The sequence below is a fragment of the Trichoderma camerunense genome (assembly GCF_050948025.1).
Source record: "Trichoderma camerunense strain CBS 138272 chromosome Unknown V8C40scaffold_11, whole genome shotgun sequence".
In the NCBI taxonomy this organism is placed as follows: Eukaryota; Fungi; Ascomycota; class Sordariomycetes; order Hypocreales; family Hypocreaceae; genus Trichoderma; species Trichoderma camerunense.
Genome location: NW_028145359.1, coordinates 1,216,719 through 1,233,735, shown reverse-complemented (window position 1 = coordinate 1,233,735; position 17,017 = coordinate 1,216,719). Strand labels below are relative to the sequence as shown.

Genomic DNA, 17,017 nt, shown 5'->3' with positions numbered 1-17,017 from the left:
TTATCAACCATCAGTAATTGACACAGAAATACTCACAAGATGTCTGCTTCTGTCGATCCCTTCTCTCTCGGCCACAACTACACAAGGGTAATGGTATACCAAGTTTCTCCTTTTCTCTTGGCGTAAGCTGATAGGCGACTGATATATCTTGAATTCGAATTGAACAGACATTTATGATGCAAAAATGAGTATTCTACGACTATATAAAGAGCCAGTCTTCCGCTCGAGAAGCACTCAACTCTTCATTCCACATCCTCCCACATCATCACTCATCATATCATCACTACACTTCAAAACGACAGCAATGATTTCTCGCAGCAGTCTCCTGGCTCTTGCCAGCACTATCTCTGTTGCCAGCACTCTAGGCATCAATTGCCAAGGCAGCGGCCTCTGCGTCGGTAACGGTGGCAGCTTGGGCGAAATTCTTGGCATACTCCGAGGCATGGACCCGAATCAACAGTTTTCGGATGGACAGCAAATCGCTTGTGTTGAATCTCCCAACACTATCGGGAACCCCTCTCTCTGTGTCTTCTACCAAGTGACTGGTCGAACATTCACCGTGGACCAAACCATTTGGTACGTCCAGGCTCTCATCGACCACGGCTGTGGTGCGTGTGGTAGCGTGCCTGTGGACGAAGGAAACGATGTTAATAATGGAGAGTTGACTGCCAACATGGTCACCAATGCTCGCCGTGGCATGGACATGGTCAAAGTGGCTGCCAAAAGTGAGAAGCGCGCCATTGATCGTGTTGAGACCAAGAGAGAAGGTGTTTCTAAGCTGTCAAAGCGCTTGGGCATCAACTGTAACGGTAGCTCAAGCTGTGGTGTTGGAGGCATCGCCGGAACCGAACGAGGAACTATCGACGATCTCAGAAACACCGTTGCTGGTGGCGACGACGGTCTCTGGGGAGAAGGACAGCAAATAGCCTGTATCTCACATGCCACTGGCCGCCTTTGCGCTTTCTACCAAAATGTTGGCGATCGGACTTTCAACAAGGACCAAACCCTCATGTACATGCAATGGCTCCTTGACCACGGCTGCGATGTCTGTGGTAGTGTCCCTACTGACGATGGCAACGACGTTAATAACGGCGAGTTGACTGTCAATTTTGTTGCATAATTCAAGTCTACTGTGGATGGAATGGGATTCTTCAGAAGCTGTGGCCAAGCTACTGGTGTGTTCCGTTGGCGGGATGGAAGACGTTGGATTTGAAACCGTTACTTTTTACTGTCAAAGTTGAGCATGATATATGCCGCTCTTCGAGATTTTTAGTCTATCAAGTTTTGGAAATGCTTACCATAGTTCAGGGTAGTAATAAACTTATGATGCATCTATAATATTTTTTCCCTGTCAAAGAAAAAGACTATGGAATGACAGTAAATGCGAAAGATTGACGTAGAGGAGCAGACATTTAAAATGCACAAACAACAACCTTGTCGTAAGTAATATGCATCCTCTATTCAGGCACAAGCTTCTTCCCTGCTGGGATACTCCTCTGGCAATCGGAATCCCTTACAGTCATTTGCAGAGTCATATGTATTACGCCGCGCCCAGGTTAAGGTACATTCTCAATGCTCCGATTCGGCGCTGTCCATCGGTGTAATCACAAGGGATAGGTATCGAGAATCCAGTCTCTCGGATTTCTATACTTCCTTTGGTTTAAGCTACCTCAACAACCTGGAGAAAACATCTCCACAGCGGAATGCCACGATTCTTTCAGCTGTGCTTAGTAACTTCGTGCTGCGGCCAGTGACTCGACGCTAATTCAATTTCAGGGCACCAGCCAGTTTGATGACGAATTTGACCCGAGCCTAATAATCGGTTGCCAGAGGGCAACAACTTTTATCTCCTTAGAACTCTTTCGAGAAGGTCAATTATTCTAAGAATAGTTACCTGTGATCCTTATAATCGGGTACGTCATCCATAGGCACCATATTTCCACGTGGATGTGCCAATGAAAACACCTTCAGTAATACTGCCCTGGACTCCCGCTGAGCGCTGCTAACCTCGGACAAGACAAGCAGGGAGCCGATTTACCGAGCGTCTCGTAATTGACGTGCGATTTATTGGCAATTAGCTAGGAAGTGATAGGTGGGAACTTGAAGACACATGCAATTGCATACGTACCACAAGTTGAGTACTGAACACCTTGTAGGTAGGCTTTGCACGGCAGAGAGATTGGATCAGTACATACAAGTGATCTACCCCGTCAAATCCCCTGCGCTTCTATGAACGCTCACAATTATATCTGAAGATATCATGGGTAGAACAGCTTTGGACTGCTCAGGTCGACTAAGAAAGCCAGATTACAGATTATGAAGCGCGCAGTCGGTCCTCTAGATAAAAGGAAGCGAGTTTCTCGCTGCAAGGCTTGTGCCAAGAGGCAAATAAAGGTTCGCAATTCGATGCAAACAATTGATGAGTCGCATGCTTAATAACTCCGTGATCAACAGTGTCAAGGCGGCGTTCCATGTGAATACTGCCAGCGTACCAAAAAGATATGCACTCCACAGGCTGTATCCTCGGCTACTGCTTCAACAACGTTTAATGTCAAATTTGTCAAATACACGCCACCACAGCAATCGATATTAGAAGCTGCAACACTGCCCTTGCAAATACAGACTCATAGCAATGATCTATACCTAAGCAGCTTTGCCGCATCATTACTTCGGTGTCAGTTTACCCCAGACTTCACTGATATAGCGCAAGATTTATTACCATTGATGCAAACCTCACCGCCATTGCGAAACTTGGCTATCGCACTTGGGGCTCTAGATGCAAGTAGGCGCTCGTCGATTAGATCATTCGAGCAAAAAGAATCACCTCAATGCGTCGCATACCGCTCATATAACCGTTCATTGCAATCACTCCAACAGCGACTGCAAACAAGTGACGCTGCGGTATGCGAAGATGTGGCGTGGAGCACATTCTTACTGGGACTGTTCGAGGTAAAGATTATCGTATCACGTTCAAATGGTCAATTTAGCTAATAAGACGACAGTTAATGTCCGAATCATCTGGGGAAGGATGGGCAAAGCATATGTTCTATGGCACCTCGAAGGTTTTGCAGCTAGCTGGCCCAGATGCGTACGCTTCATCGTTGCAACGGAGGCTTCTGAACGCATTTCGAGTGCTTGAAGCCAATAGGACAATTATGTTCGGAGATGCAACGTTTTTATCCGAGAGCAAGTGGAGGGTATACAACAGCATAAATCACGAAACTGCAGAAACTCCAGATTTCACGGCGAGCATCACGGAGCTAATGATCCAAACATCAGCGTTCAGCAAGCGGTAAATACGAAAAGTTCAGACTTATTTAACACTATACTAACGAAAAGCAGACTTTTTGAGCAGATTGAAAGCATACCTGAAGAAGAAAGACTTTTTAGTCCCACAATCACCGCTCTAGCACATGAAGGCACTGAACTGGATCGCAAAATCAGCAACTGGTGCGATAGCGTCTCTTTACCACCAGATCCCACGGACCATTTTATTCAGCTTGCTCTTGCAAAATATCATGCCGTTCGGCTTTTCCACTGCAGAAATTTCAGCTATTATACATGTTGGCACCCCGGGACGATTCCTCAATTGGACCAAAAGGAGATTGACGCATGCGTTGCGGCCATCGTGGATTTGTGCGATAAAATTCTTCAATCTTCAAATATTCCGGGCGCTATTCTCTTGTTTCCTTTAAGAATGGCAGGTGCGCATTCTAACTTCGAGTGGCAAAGAGATAAAGTGCGAAATCTGCTCAATCAGATACATAACAGCGGCTTCGTTGTGGCGGAAAGAATACAGATAGATCTACTCGAATTCTGGGAGTTTCAAGATGATCAAGATAATATTCAACCTGGTGTTTAAAAGATTCTCTATATAGATATACCGAAAGATAAAGACTACTTAGAAATAAGAAAGAAAATGAAATCTATCTGGAGTTGATGCAGGTGCATCTTACTCAACACGTTTTGCACTGGTGTTGAGCTATACGTTTCATGCGATAGCATCTAGCTGATCTGAATATTGAAGAAGTCGGTGACGACACGTGTGCGCCTGCCAGGAGAGAAATAGTCGTAGCCAACAATTTCGTTGCAAGTGTTGACGTAGATGGTGACCGGAATTGCTCCCTGATACATAATGTCCCACTATATCATGGATTAGCAGAGTATCATGGAGATTCGGAATAGGGAGTTACCAACAGATGCCACATTGCCATCCGTGAACTTCCTTGTAACGAGGCCACCGAAGACAGCCTCGTTCTTGACGAGGAAATCCTTCTCAAAGATGGGATAATTAGAATTGACATAGCCTTGCCACACGTATGGCTTCGTCCCGTTGTAGATGGTCATCAGATTATCCACCAGGCCATCCTTGGTTACGTTCGCGTAGTTGAAAATTGATGAGGCTGGAGCATCGTCGTACGCCTCATTGACACGAACAAGGCCCTTGGCAGGGGAATTGTCAATGTATCCAGTCATAATATGAGACAGTGTCTCGTCCCTACAACTCGTGTTAGCTATTGCAATACCAGCTGAAGTAAGCTACGAACCACTTATGCTGGACAAAGTTTGTCGTGAACTCAGGCTGCACCAAAGGTGGCTTTGGCTGCTTGAAGTTGGATGAGTATTCGATCATGGACGAAGGAAATGGAGTGCATTTCGGAGTTTTGGTGGCAATAGTAGGTACCACAATGGCAGCAGCAAGGAAGATATGATTGAACAACATTGTTGCGTCCAATTGAGTGAAGTGAACAGAATATTTTAGGAAGTGAGTGTTGAAGTGCAATTGAGATGTTGAGAGCTTGGAAATAAACGTAAAGCAGAGTCAAAGTCATTATATATACTCATTCGACTGGATCAGACGCGTAATCCCATACGACAGAAATGAAGCTGCGCCATCAATTGCATCGTCTCCTATCTCCAGCGCGTCTAAATCTTGCCCATTTCAGATTCAATGTAGGATCCCATACGCTAAATCTCCCCGTAGGCTCTGCCGCGATGTGGATCAAGGATTGGAAAAGCGTTCAATTGCTTCCCAATCTGGCAATGCCGATCTGTTCAGTGGGGCGGGAACGGGAGACGAATGTGGATACTTTGAGGATGGGTTTAAGATGTAAAATTCCGAATGATGCAGTAGTAAATTAAATAATTTAGTCAAGCAGCTGAAGATACTACAATTAGAATATGGAATGGGAAGCCCCCTTACCTGGGGAGAGTAAATGCATGTTCTGCCATACCGTAGTTACGCATTATCGGTACTCCATAGATGTCGGCGGGTGGCATCCCAAGATCCGATCTCATACACCCAATACAACGTTCCAGTAGGTAATTGTCCGATGCCGACTCCACATTCTGAGGTTCTTTCTATAATACTTATCCAGCCCGTCATAATTTCACAATTTGACGACTTCTATGTAGACGCGAGCTTTATGAACGTATTATTAGAGGAGACGCGGCGGCCGAGATTCTCCAAGTTCGCTCTCCTTCACGGTCAATTCGTGAATCCCCAGGTCCGTTGCGCTGAGGAGAACGAAAACGAGTGACGCATTCTCTTCTTGCTACGGAGTACTAAAGGCCTTGTTTAGTGAAACAGCTCGGGTAAGCCTGAACGAAGACTTGGCACATACATCGCGGCAATTGGTCGCATAGCCCCTTTGCCCCCGCACTAGATTGTTTGTGAACCTCGAGACTCCAAGTTATCCAAGTCTTTATGCCCTACAGCATGAAATTCGATGGTGCCTAACACACAGTTTCGTCAAGTAAATCTATGACTTATCTATATGCTCAGATACAAATGACTCGTTGTCGGAGCACAAAAGTAGGCATGAGAAGATATGTTCATCACCGTACATAACCTCTTCAAGCTGCACTTACCGCGGGTCCCTTCCGAGTCTGCCGTATCACGCATTCAAATGTGATAGAAATATGCATACAAGCGCTTGCACAGCCGCACTACTGCCTGCATCGACTAGCTTTAGGGTGTAATATGCACAATCTTGGTTTAATGATCTGTATTGCTAAGGCAAGTGCACAATATTCTATCTCAGGGAACAGTAAATAGCTACATACATGTATTCATCACGATGACCTTTCACAACCTTGCCCAACTTCCAAGCAGGATTATATGCTTAGGATTTTCACCTCTACGAGCACGGCATTATTTGCATTGCTGTTAAGAATTGCTTTCGCCCTTGCCCCCCCTGTATGGGAAAGTGCGCCTTAAATAGTCTTCATTTGTCATTGATTAAAAATGAACGGCGCTTAAATGACACGATAAAAAGTTATGGGCAAATTTACAGCCGCCAATCATTACCTCGGTTCGCATGCCCGTTTACCGAATAGGTGATTCGGCCCAGGGAAAGGTATAAGATTTTAAGCGTATGAAATAAAGTAAGCTGCCCTAATCCACAATGAGAGATATGGTTCGAGAAGGATTTGACAGCATTATAAGCACAGGGGAGCAGACAAGTTTTGATGTGAGGCAACGCCCGTTATTGGCTGAGCTTATACACTTCCTTGCATGATGCCGCTTCTCAGTATGTTCAATTTCCACTTAACACGGGACCTCGGAACTCTAAACCACTCAATGCTGAGACTTGATAGCTTGGCGGCCAATCCAGCAGCGCCAGCATAGGTGGAAATAGCTTCACCTACTCACGTCAGATTATAGCTCTTGTGAGTTGTCTCCTGATTCAGAACAACGAGGCATTTGCCAATAGTTCTTGGCAAGCCTCAAGAGATGACTGCATTACCTCGCCTATTTACCAATCATTCAGCATCACTGAGTTAAATCCAGGTTTGGGCTTCAGGAGAATTGAGACTATGGAAATACGAGTGACGATGGTGACAAAGCGGGCAAACCAAGGCAAAAGAAGAAGTATAAATAATTGACATGTTCCCCTAGAGCTTTCCCTGATGTTGTTTCGACACCATTACATCTTCAAACCAGCAGATTCATTTCATCTTGCACAAAAACATCCTCAAACAAACTCCAACAATAACTACACCTCAAAATGCGTTTTTTTAACATCATTGCCTTTGGCCTCTTTGGTGCCAACTCTGCTCTTGGTCTTGCAATTCTCCCTCGTGAGATCGCGGAGATCGAGTCTGTTGCCAATGCCACGGCCAAGGGAATTGATGTTTTCGGACCGATACCTGATGATGCTGTTAAGGCTCACGAGGGTTTCTATACTGCAGAAGAAGGCACCGACGCTTGGGCATGGATCCGTGCTCAGATTGACATTCCGGCTCATGCTCGTCCCGCAACTGAGAAGCGCCAAAATTACGCCAACATTGGCATTGGCATGTTCGCCCAAGATTGGTGTAAGTGGACTTTTGCTACGCTCGTGAGATCGGTTCAAGTTTGTTATTCTAACTCAGTCAATGGGTAGGCAATGGCCAGGCAGGCTGGTGGGACGATGTTACATACGACGTTCAACACTACGTCACGCTGAATATGTTCAGCGTCGGCATCAGCTACCGTGGTCTTCGCAGCAACGAGCAGCTTGACTTTAGCCGCCAGGCTGGCAGTGACTGGTGTGGCAAGTACTTGTACTCTGCTGGCAAAAACACTCCTAGTATGTTATGAACTTGAATTCGATTTCGAAGAATGGAATTATTAACCTTTAGCAGTCGGCTGCTTCAACTCCCAAGCTATCAACTGCTATCGCCTCACTCTTCACTAAGCACGCATTCTCAACGTCAAAAATCGCGTTATAAGGGAGTACAAATTGTCACAGTTCTCATAAATTTGAGTAGCAGTTTGTGGATTCGGTTTATTCCTTAGGGCTTCATGAAAAGGATATGTCGAGACGTGGAGGCAAGTCTCCGTTATGTAAACATAGCATAAGAGAGAAGTTCTATATATAAATACTATGTTTGTTTACATGTTGAAATATGATAAGATTGTCGCTGTTTACAACGATGGGCTATTTAACATGGGGCTAAACCCACGTCCAAATGATAGTGAAATAATACACTGAGGTGCTTTCCCCCATCTATACTAAGTATTTATGGCAACCCTTGTCGAACATCCGAATGCTCATTCAGTCCCCACGCGCTACTGCTAGAGTCATGAACAGTTGCGCGTCGCATGTCTCTCTTGTGCTTGGTAGAGAATGGCCCTGTGATTACACGGTGCATTGTGCAAGTGTTGTCCCAGATAACCAAATCTCCTGGATGCTTCCATTCAACCTCGATGACGTATTTTGGTTGCGTTGCATGAGTGAAAACTCTGTCAAAGAGAGTTTTTGACGCTTCCTCGCTGAGATTTTCAATGTGGTGTATATGTGCAGCGATGTAGAGATTCATGCGACCAGATCTCTCATGGCGTTGGACAATTCTGTGACGACCCATTGGATGCTGAGAAGGATCAACATTTGCAAAATACTCGGGAGCAGCAAGTTTCCGTGAGTGCAGAATGGAATGCGCTCCAACATAATCGTTTGCCAAGAGGTCTTGCTTCAGGTCGTCATCTAGTTCGTCGAATGCAGTCCTTGTATCTGCAAATGCTGTTTTGCCGCCGGTACCAGCGGGCGGTAATTCATGAGCAAGCAAGAGAGAGTATCCGGCTCGACGAGGGTTGAAGCTGGAATCGACATGAAATAGACCGTTTCCCTAGTCGCCAAATATTGGTATGTAAATTTGTATAAAGTAGGTATGTAGAATCCATACGTACCTTATTCGCCTGCCCGCGAGGGCTGCTTGGATCAACAATGGTGCCGTCCAGTTCAACGTTGCTAACGTCAAAGAGTTCGTCATACTTGAGTCTATTTTTCCGTCCTGCAGCAACATATGGCTTCACATCATCCAAATCTCCAAACATGCGAGCTAGCCTGATGTGAGACTCGTCTGTTAATTGAGATTCTCGGATCACTACAACTCCATACTAATACGACTGACATTAGCGAAAATTGGATTATGTTATAGACCATGAATTACCTTGGTTACAGTTTCTTGGAGGCGACGAAAGTTTTCTTCTGTCATATCGTCCGCGGCATTGAAGTCACAAATTTCAGCACCAAACCCGGGGCTGATCTCAGTGACTCTGAAGCCATTAATTGCGGCGACCATTTTTGCAAGTGGAATGGTAATAAAAATCCTTAAGAGATAGAAGATATAGATACCCGCTAGGCGATATCTGCTTAGGATGCTGAGTGGCACTGGATCGTAGAAGATGCACCACGGCCGCTGCTCTGCATATATATATAAACATGGAGGCAATATTAATAAAAATTCCTTCTATATTCTCCCCAGGGCGGGCAAGCGTCATCGTGTGATCAAATTGCTGGATATACGGAGAGAATCCGCCTATAGCCGACACTGCCAATACCGATGCCTCGCCACTGCTACAGTTCGCCGTCAGATGTAGAGATACATTTTAAACACAACCCAAAGGTAGAACAGGTTGCATGACCTTTTACCGCGAGCTCGGGATTCCCTACCAACTACGGTAACTAGCAGGATGCCCAATGTGAAAATACACATCAAACATTTCTTGACAAAACGTTTCTACTGGGACAATTGAGACACAAGGCAGTTTATGAACAGTTTCTGACTGGCTGACACCCCGCCACATCACCCCGCTACCCCGCATAAAGTGCCGTCTAACTGGGGGTTGCAGTGTTAAAGCTTCAAGGGCCGATTTCGGTAATTTTGCGCCGTCTACAGCCGACCAAACTTTCACACATATCGTTTGCCGATGCCGACAATCGACTCACTCAGCCCTTAAACTGTCACATTACTACGCTGTCAAGGCAGGCATATCGAGTTGCCGAAGATATCAGACAATGACGGCCAGCACGGGAAAGCGCTCTTACCGCGCATGTGTCAGATGCCGCCGCCGGAAGACAAAATGCGATCTGTAAACAGCCCGAAATAACCATCATGTTGTGAGCATGCCCCTGACTTTGTCTTAGTGGTGGCATTGGAGAGCCAAGAAAAATCCCCTGCGTGTCCTGCTTTGAGTCGGATAGCGAGTGTGTGCTGGCTGAGTCCCGCCGGGGTGGGAACTTTCGGACGTATGAGCCGACCAAGAAATCCACAAGGAGTCACAGGGCATCCCAACGCACTTCAGGCGCGTCACCGAGAACAACCAGGTCGGCTGAGAAGGAAGTGGATCGCAGCCTTGACGGCTTAAATGAAGATGTCATTGATGAGCAGCTTGCTTCCGAGCTTAGGAATCCCTCCGATGCGCTGCATATACTCGCCCAATCGGAGAAATCCAAAGCAAGTGGATCACCTATATTGCCAAACGAGGAGGAGCGCGACGGTCTTTTACGTGGGCCATCGAATGTTGTATCTGTTGACGAGTATGAGCTAGTTCAGAGGGGGCTAGTTAACCATAGCAACATATCTGAGTTGCTACATCTGTCAGTCCACATGAAACAGAGATAACTCAGTTTGCGGCTAATCGAAGACAGATATTCCCAGAACTATCACTCTTACTGTCCCATTGTGCCAGCGTACATGCTTGGACAATCTGGCATTGACAGGATTCGCACGTCGGATTTCTTCCTTCTCACAGTCATTTTGACGATTGCATCACGAGACTCGTCTGGTCATTCCCTTATTCACCGATATTGTTGGGATTACACCCAGAAGTTGTTGCTTGAGGTGCTGCTTGGGTATCCTTGGACACTGAAATCCCGAACAGTTGAGAGTTTATTGCTCTTATCAGAATGGCTTCCCCATATTGAACTAACCCAATCCGTCTCAAACGAAAGTAAAAGCATGTTCATTGAAGATAGAACATCATGGTCGCTCGTTGGGCTAGCTGTCAGACAAGCTTACTTGATGCGACTGGATCAAGGTGCCTTTCCCAATATTGTTACACAGGAGACAAAAGAACAGGCAGAGCACAAGCGGTTAATATGGACATGTGAGTAGCCTGGATAAACGAAAGAGAAACGTTGTCTAACTTCAGCCTTTCCGTAAAAGTCGTCTACATCGCGGATCGGCAGATATCTGTTCGTCTAGGCCAGTCTTTTTGGTCCCGTGGCCCATCTCTTTCAACACGCCTTACTGCGAAAGACTTTCCCAGCTTACAGCCTACGTCTAATACTGGCCAAGAAGATTATGCGTCTGCTCACCAAGCAACGATGGAACTGACACAGCTCATACACAACGCTCAAGCCATCCTTTACTCCTCGCCGAAGCGGACCTTGGCGATGGTCCACGATGGGGATTACAGTCGCTACCTCGACGACTTTCAGCGTGCATCAATGAATTGGCATGCTACTTGGAGCGACCTTGCAGTATCTGCCAGAGTGAAGCGTTCTTTGTCTCTGGTGTATGAATACCTGTGCCTTTATGTTAACGCATTCTCATTCCAAGCCGTTCTCACCAGGATGTCGGCACAAAACACTTCCTTGAAACCGTCTTTCAGGCCATTCATTAATGGCATTATGAATTGTTCCGACGGGCGATACGTTTGGGATGCTATTACAGCAGCCATAAATATCCTGAAGCTGATGATGGATTTCCACCCCCAACATGAGTTATGTTATTTACCATATCGCTACTACTTGTAAGCTATCCCACCTCATCTTTTGATGTTCATTTTGGCTGATCAAGGTTGGAGATATGGTGTGTATGCAGCGGTCTTTCTGCATAGGGCGGATTGCGCTGGAGCTTTCCAACCTGCACGGCGCCGCCAAGAGACCTCATCGTTAGTTCTCAAATTCATATCAGTGTTAGATGGGGCCGCATCGGATAAGTTTCATATAAGTCACAGGTACAGTCAGTTGCTTAGAAATCTATGGCAGAGAGAGCAACGAAAGACCAGCAAAGCCAGAGACGCCGTAGCTACTTCTACATCGACAATCCATGCAGGGACTACACAGCAACAGGAAAAGCCAGAGTTTAACCCAGCCATTCTATCTTCGCTGGATCATCCTAACGGACACCATGATATAGACAATTTGGCTGATGCCGATTTGCCGATTAACCAACTTTCAACCGTGAGCCAAGAACTTCCCGACTTTTCGCCAATGCAGGACTATCCGTTTGGACCCTTTATCAGTATACCGGATTTTGAGCTAGGAGACTTTGGGAATCCCATCAGTGATATGTCGCTTCCATCGCTCAATTGGGGAGCAGGCCTTGTTGGAATGGACCCTATTGGGCAATAATTATCTTCTTAAGTACATTCTCACATCATCATAGTAATCTCTTTGGCTTTGCTAGGAATTGAAGGTAGCTTGAGGGACTTAGAAACTGAGCACAAAGACAGTCTACACAGCAACTGCCATGCATAAGCACTAGGCCTTTATCCCCTGTCCCAACGTAAACGAACTGTACATGCGAACTAAGACAATGCTTCCCAAAAATATGGAATTCTAGTCTACGTCTTACGGCTTATTCATCACAGGCTGAGATATTGGTTAGTTAAGTCACATCACATACATTGCTGGCTGTAGTCACAAAGAGAGAATTCCAAACTGGATCCAAATGTCCAACAGTGATATTTTGATACCCTATTAAAGCTTGTATGTACAGGGCAACAAGGAGAATATTAACATGAATAGGAAAAATGAAACTGACTGCTAGAATCAATAGGTGGTAGAGCAGGAGGTGCTAGGGATGGCAGTGTTGTTGTCAGAGCCGGTAGCAACATTTGCTGCCAGTGTCTTAGTTAAAGATGTCGTTCTGAGCACCAGGAGCCCAGCCCATCTGACTGTTGTAGCCGGGAGAAGCGCCGTTGGGAACCTGGACGTTGTTGCCGGTAGCCTGGTTCCAAGCAATCATCTGCTTGGCACCGGAGAGGCACTTGGATGAATCGTTGCCACACCAGACGGGAGGCTTAGCCTGAGCAAGCGTCTTGGTAGAGCTGGTGTTGGTGACGTGGCATCGGTAGTTGGCCATGTACATGTTGGGCGTGCCACAGCCGTTGGGAACCCACAGCCAGGCGCAGTAGCATCCACCGGCCGGGCAGGCAGGAAGATCCTTGGGAACGTCGTAGGTAGCAATACGCTTCCAGGGGGTGCTATTACGGCGTTAGTTTAAAGCTGTAGTTTGTAACAAACAACGGCTTTATAGACTTACTGCTCAAGAACAGAGAAGACAACCAGGTTGTCCATGGTCACCTTGGTGATGTCCGATTGGTAGGAGATGGCCCAGGCAGTACCAGCAGCCATGGTCTGGTTCTGGGTGTGCATGGCACCGTCATCCTGAATGCAGTCGGGAGGGCTGCCAGGACCAGACCAGTTCTCGGGGTGGCTCTGGCCATCAGGCCACTCGCCGGCGAACTGTCCGTTGAAGGATAGGGTGGTCTGAGCCTGGTTGTGGGCGAGTTCAACAGTGAACTGGCCACCAGCAGGCAGAGCAACGGAGGCACCGTTAGGAGGAGGAGCCTTGTTGCAGCCACGGTCGGCCTGCATCCACCACTGCTCAAAGGGAAGTTGATAGAGAGGGTTCACGGGAGTGTTGGAGTTGGGGTTGTAGTTGTTAGGATCGGGACCACCCTGGATGGAGTCAGTAAGAATATGTCTGACGATTGTGAAGAAAGAAGAGTGCTGCACAAACCTCGCAGAACATGCCCTTAACAAAGGCAGCAGTGTGGGCAGTAGCCCCAGAGGCGAGAGCCAGCGCAACGGGAACAGTCCAGAACATCTTGATAGTCTTAAGAATTGAAGTTGGTTGAATGAATAGTTGAACTTATGGAACAAAAGAATGGAAAGAACGAACAGAGAAGTCTTGCTTCGAACTGGTTTGGTGATAGAAAAAGCTGATGGATCGACGAGATAGTCAGATACTTATATAGTTGCTCCTCTATACTATCCTATACTCCTGAGAGACCTATCTTGCCTGGATATCCCAACCCAGAGGCTAGCCGGGAACAGATCGCAAGGAAATGGGGCATCTCCCGTGTGCCAAACCTTGACATGGACTGCCCGAAAGAGACTAAAGATCTGCCAATCTATCACCCCATGAGGCTGTTCCAATTATGGATCACTTGGACCGCCCGCCCCTTTCGAGGCCATCGGTAAATTTTCCTCTTGCATGTTTTCAGACTCGCATGTAACCTGCCCAGCGAAACGGTAACGAAATTGTAGGGCCCATCACGGCCGACGGCGTGGAGTAAAGCACCAATAAAGGCGCAGCCTCTAACGAGTAATTAACCGCCGGGATGTTTCTTTTAAGAGAGTCATGGATCTCGGCATGCCGCCAGGCCAGCAGCAACGCCTTACCTCTGATGCGTGGCGGCCACTCACTATCGATGTGACACCAAGCGTTTCGAAACGAAACGAGCCGGAGATGGTAACCCCCACAGAAGAACTCCACCAACAACGCCCAGAAGCCTCGCTTCACCCGCCTGATCTGGCAACAGTGGAAGAAAATAAGCATCAAACTAGCATATTTTACCGCCTGCTCCGTACCTGATCGTTCGTGCATCAGCGACATCCACAGCCGCTGACCGGGCATTGCCGGCCTTCTCAGCTGCCACCTTTGCCACCGTCCCTTTTTTTAAATGCCGAAGAGGTTCGCATAGCAAATCTCACCAACGCAAAGGGCAGGTCGATGATCCGTAAGATCAGCAAACCTCACGAGACGGTCTCACATGCATTGCTTTCACACCAACCACCCTGTAAAAAAATGAAATCCTTTTCGCATTGTAGAAGGAGGATTGGATACAACACATACCTACATGAACGCAGCCACTCGACGCGCCTCTTGTCGGCCCGTTTCACAAGGCACGCAAATAACATGATGCCCAGAGTTATTAGCGCTGCTTGCTGTCCTTGATGGGTTTCCAGCCAGCGATTCATCGCTAGCGCTTAGGCACATTACCTCCGTGAAACTAACTAAAATTTGGCATCCAGCTGTGGTTCTTACGGATTACTTTTTTGATCGTTCTGTCACACCCTTGCGCCTGTCATTACGACTAGCGGCCTGGCCCGCTTTTGTTGACATTGGCGCCGGAAGCAAAATCGTGAAACAGGAAACGTGGTGGTATAGAAAAGCCGCCAATGTATTTCCAGTGTTCTATTTCCTATATACGTGGGGGGGCGGTTCATCCAGGACAACTTCCAGTATATGTCAGCGGAAGTCTGGGGCGAATTATAAGGACCTGATTACGAGAGAAATCATTGCTCACCAGTCAAGTTCTTGCCTCCCTGTGTATGTGGTCCGCGTTCAAGTTATCTCATAATGAGTGTGTTTGCAAACGGAGATTTCACTGTTTCTATGTTTGAAAGAGATCGTTCTGAGAGTTGAGTAATCAGATAATAAAATAAGAGCAACACAGGGTTTTCAAAGACCTTAGGATGTCTCAGACAGGGATCCCCATCCTATTTCACAGCCTTGCACTCGTATCCCGAAGGGTATAGCCAGCAAAATGCTGATCACACCGTCTCAAGCATCTTGGTTACTTCAAAGAATATTCGGCAACGGATACTACAACAGTACTGCACCAAACAAGGAGAGTTCCATTGTACACTTTGTCACTAAGTACCTTCATGATAGCACCATACTTACCAATTCATCAATACATTGCTCGAAGAGACTTATAGAAGTCATCTTTTCAATTTCGCCAATCTATGCTTTATCTATCCATAGGCCCCCTTTATTGTCATCTGGTAAGGAATCCCAGCTCTCAACAACAGTTACAATAATTCCATGTCTCGAATTGAGTATCAGCACCCCTTTGAGGTTAACAGCTATATCACGACGGGAAATTGTTCAGCAAGTGTAGTAATTCGTCACTGGTCCCATCGGCTCCTCGCTGCCTAGATGAATTGATGAAATCATTATGATCAAGAAAAAGGGGTGTTGATACTACCATTCGCCACCTACCTCTTGAACCCATTGAATCGAAATATTCACCTAGTCCAATATACGCTCGGCATCTTCTCGGTCGTCCAAGAAATAGGAGAAGGCAGCCATTGAACACGGGAGCACCATTTTACTCCTAGATACTTCGTCGATCAACTGCAATGTTACTTCTTGGCTATTTCCTAAACTATCTGAGTTTATTCGGGTTTTAGGGTAGCAATATGCATGCAATATTTTGGCTATTTTATATTCCCCAATCGGAAGATTCTGTCAAATGTTATATAGGCTAAACAGTAACGACAACACATCAGTGCCTTGGTGATCACGAGTTGTTCGCTTAGAAGATTGAATATTTTGAAGAAACCATTTCATTACACATTGAAAGTATCACGACGGCATCATTATGGTCATAATCCAAGAAAGAAGGTAGTACTCTATATACGACCTTTGAGACAGAAACTCCCGTCGGATGCAATTACGTCATTGACTATTTTCTCGGAAGCGATCTACTAATACAAGCTACAAACATGTAGCATTTGTTTCTACTAAGAAAAGCTGCGTGAACTCAACTTATGTCTTACTTTTGTACATAGGGTAGTTGATGCTGTTTCGTACGTTGTGCACAGTTGTATCTTAACCTAGGATTACCCTGACTAGAATTTCGAAATGTCAGTCCAATATCCCACTACAGATAGTGCTGTAACAGGCTGCTTCGGGGAGTCTAGGACACCTAACTCTCAAAGATTGAGCGGCTTTCGGCGCAAGGCCGCCCCTATTGTGTAAATGTCGTCCGCTCCGTACGGCTTGCGACCGCCCCCGTGTTCATGACTAGGACCACTATGTCGTTGGTTCACTGGTAAGCTTGTTGCCTACCGAGGATTCTCATTGGTGGAGAGACAGAGCCGGATACGAGATTGCTCGGCACTCCACGCCTAAACCCCTGTATCATATTAGATGTGGAAGCTAAACACTATCACAATGCCCCACGGGTTTCATATCCTCCTGTGCTGATTATGCCAAGGGACTCAAGGCCGCGCTCTGTGTTGCTCGAAAAATACCTACATACAGACTCTGGCAATCCTACCTTTACGGAGTATGTAACCATGCAACTGACGCTTGTACTACTTAGTGCTAGGAAGTAATATCACATCAACTGCTGAACGACCAACCGCTTATCCGGGTTCCGGGAAGGCCGGTTCACACCGAGAGCCCGCCGTCAGGGCCTTCGTACGACAGTCTGGCGCTA

General features: G+C 46.5%; 7 protein-coding genes across 7 annotated transcripts; 4 read left to right on the top strand and 3 right to left on the bottom strand.

Annotated features, from left to right (window-relative positions):
• Positions 1-304: 304 nt before the first annotated feature.
• On the top strand, positions 305-1,120 carry V8C40DRAFT_275571 (killer toxin; the record flags this gene model as incomplete). Its single annotated transcript, XM_083220732.1, has 1 exon — positions 305-1,120. The coding sequence occupies one exon, from the start codon at positions 305-307 to the stop codon at positions 1,118-1,120; it is 816 nt and encodes a 271-aa protein (XP_083072279.1).
• A 685-nt stretch (positions 1,121-1,805) lies between these two features.
• On the top strand, positions 1,806-3,960 carry V8C40DRAFT_248433 (transcription factor domain-containing protein). The gene is made up of 6 exons (XM_083216540.1): positions 1,806-1,913; positions 2,018-2,156; positions 2,307-2,394; positions 2,455-2,949; positions 3,003-3,292; positions 3,343-3,960. The coding sequence occupies exons 3-6, from the start codon at positions 2,317-2,319 to the stop codon at positions 3,860-3,862; spliced, it is 1,383 nt and encodes a 460-aa protein (XP_083072278.1). The 5' UTR covers positions 1,806-1,913; positions 2,018-2,156; positions 2,307-2,316; the 3' UTR covers positions 3,863-3,960.
• Positions 3,961-3,991: 31 nt separating this feature from the next.
• V8C40DRAFT_280224 (uncharacterized protein) lies at positions 3,992-4,903 on the bottom strand. The gene is made up of 3 exons (XM_083221367.1): positions 4,548-4,903; positions 4,198-4,498; positions 3,992-4,143 (listed from the first exon to the last, which is right to left on the bottom strand). The coding sequence occupies exons 1-3, from the start codon at positions 4,721-4,723 to the stop codon at positions 4,006-4,008; spliced, it is 615 nt and encodes a 204-aa protein (XP_083072277.1). The 5' UTR covers positions 4,724-4,903; the 3' UTR covers positions 3,992-4,005.
• Positions 4,904-6,772: 1,869 nt separating this feature from the next.
• On the top strand, positions 6,773-7,854 carry V8C40DRAFT_248428 (uncharacterized protein). The gene is made up of 3 exons (XM_083216539.1): positions 6,773-7,320; positions 7,389-7,574; positions 7,630-7,854. Exons 1-3 carry the CDS (start codon positions 7,011-7,013, stop codon positions 7,680-7,682), a joined length of 549 nt encoding a protein of 182 aa, XP_083072276.1. The 5' UTR covers positions 6,773-7,010; the 3' UTR covers positions 7,683-7,854.
• A 126-nt stretch (positions 7,855-7,980) lies between these two features.
• V8C40DRAFT_280220 (TauD/TfdA dioxygenase family protein) lies at positions 7,981-9,069 on the bottom strand (the record flags this gene model as incomplete). Its single annotated transcript, XM_083221366.1, has 3 exons — positions 7,981-8,613; positions 8,675-8,884; positions 8,938-9,069. 3 exons carry the CDS (start codon positions 9,067-9,069, stop codon positions 8,008-8,010), a joined length of 948 nt encoding a protein of 315 aa, XP_083072275.1. The 3' UTR covers positions 7,981-8,007.
• A 604-nt stretch (positions 9,070-9,673) lies between these two features.
• On the top strand, positions 9,674-12,237 carry V8C40DRAFT_248427 (uncharacterized protein). The gene is made up of 5 exons (XM_083216538.1): positions 9,674-9,859; positions 9,915-10,367; positions 10,419-10,876; positions 10,936-11,524; positions 11,579-12,237. The coding sequence occupies exons 1-5, from the start codon at positions 9,786-9,788 to the stop codon at positions 12,126-12,128; spliced, it is 2,124 nt and encodes a 707-aa protein (XP_083072274.1). The 5' UTR covers positions 9,674-9,785; the 3' UTR covers positions 12,129-12,237.
• Positions 12,238-12,449: 212 nt separating this feature from the next.
• V8C40DRAFT_38570 (uncharacterized protein) lies at positions 12,450-13,781 on the bottom strand. The gene is made up of 3 exons (XM_083222923.1): positions 13,522-13,781; positions 13,042-13,460; positions 12,450-12,982 (listed from the first exon to the last, which is right to left on the bottom strand). Exons 1-3 carry the CDS (start codon positions 13,606-13,608, stop codon positions 12,628-12,630), a joined length of 861 nt encoding a protein of 286 aa, XP_083072273.1. The 5' UTR covers positions 13,609-13,781; the 3' UTR covers positions 12,450-12,627.
• Positions 13,782-17,017: the final 3,236 nt, after the last annotated feature.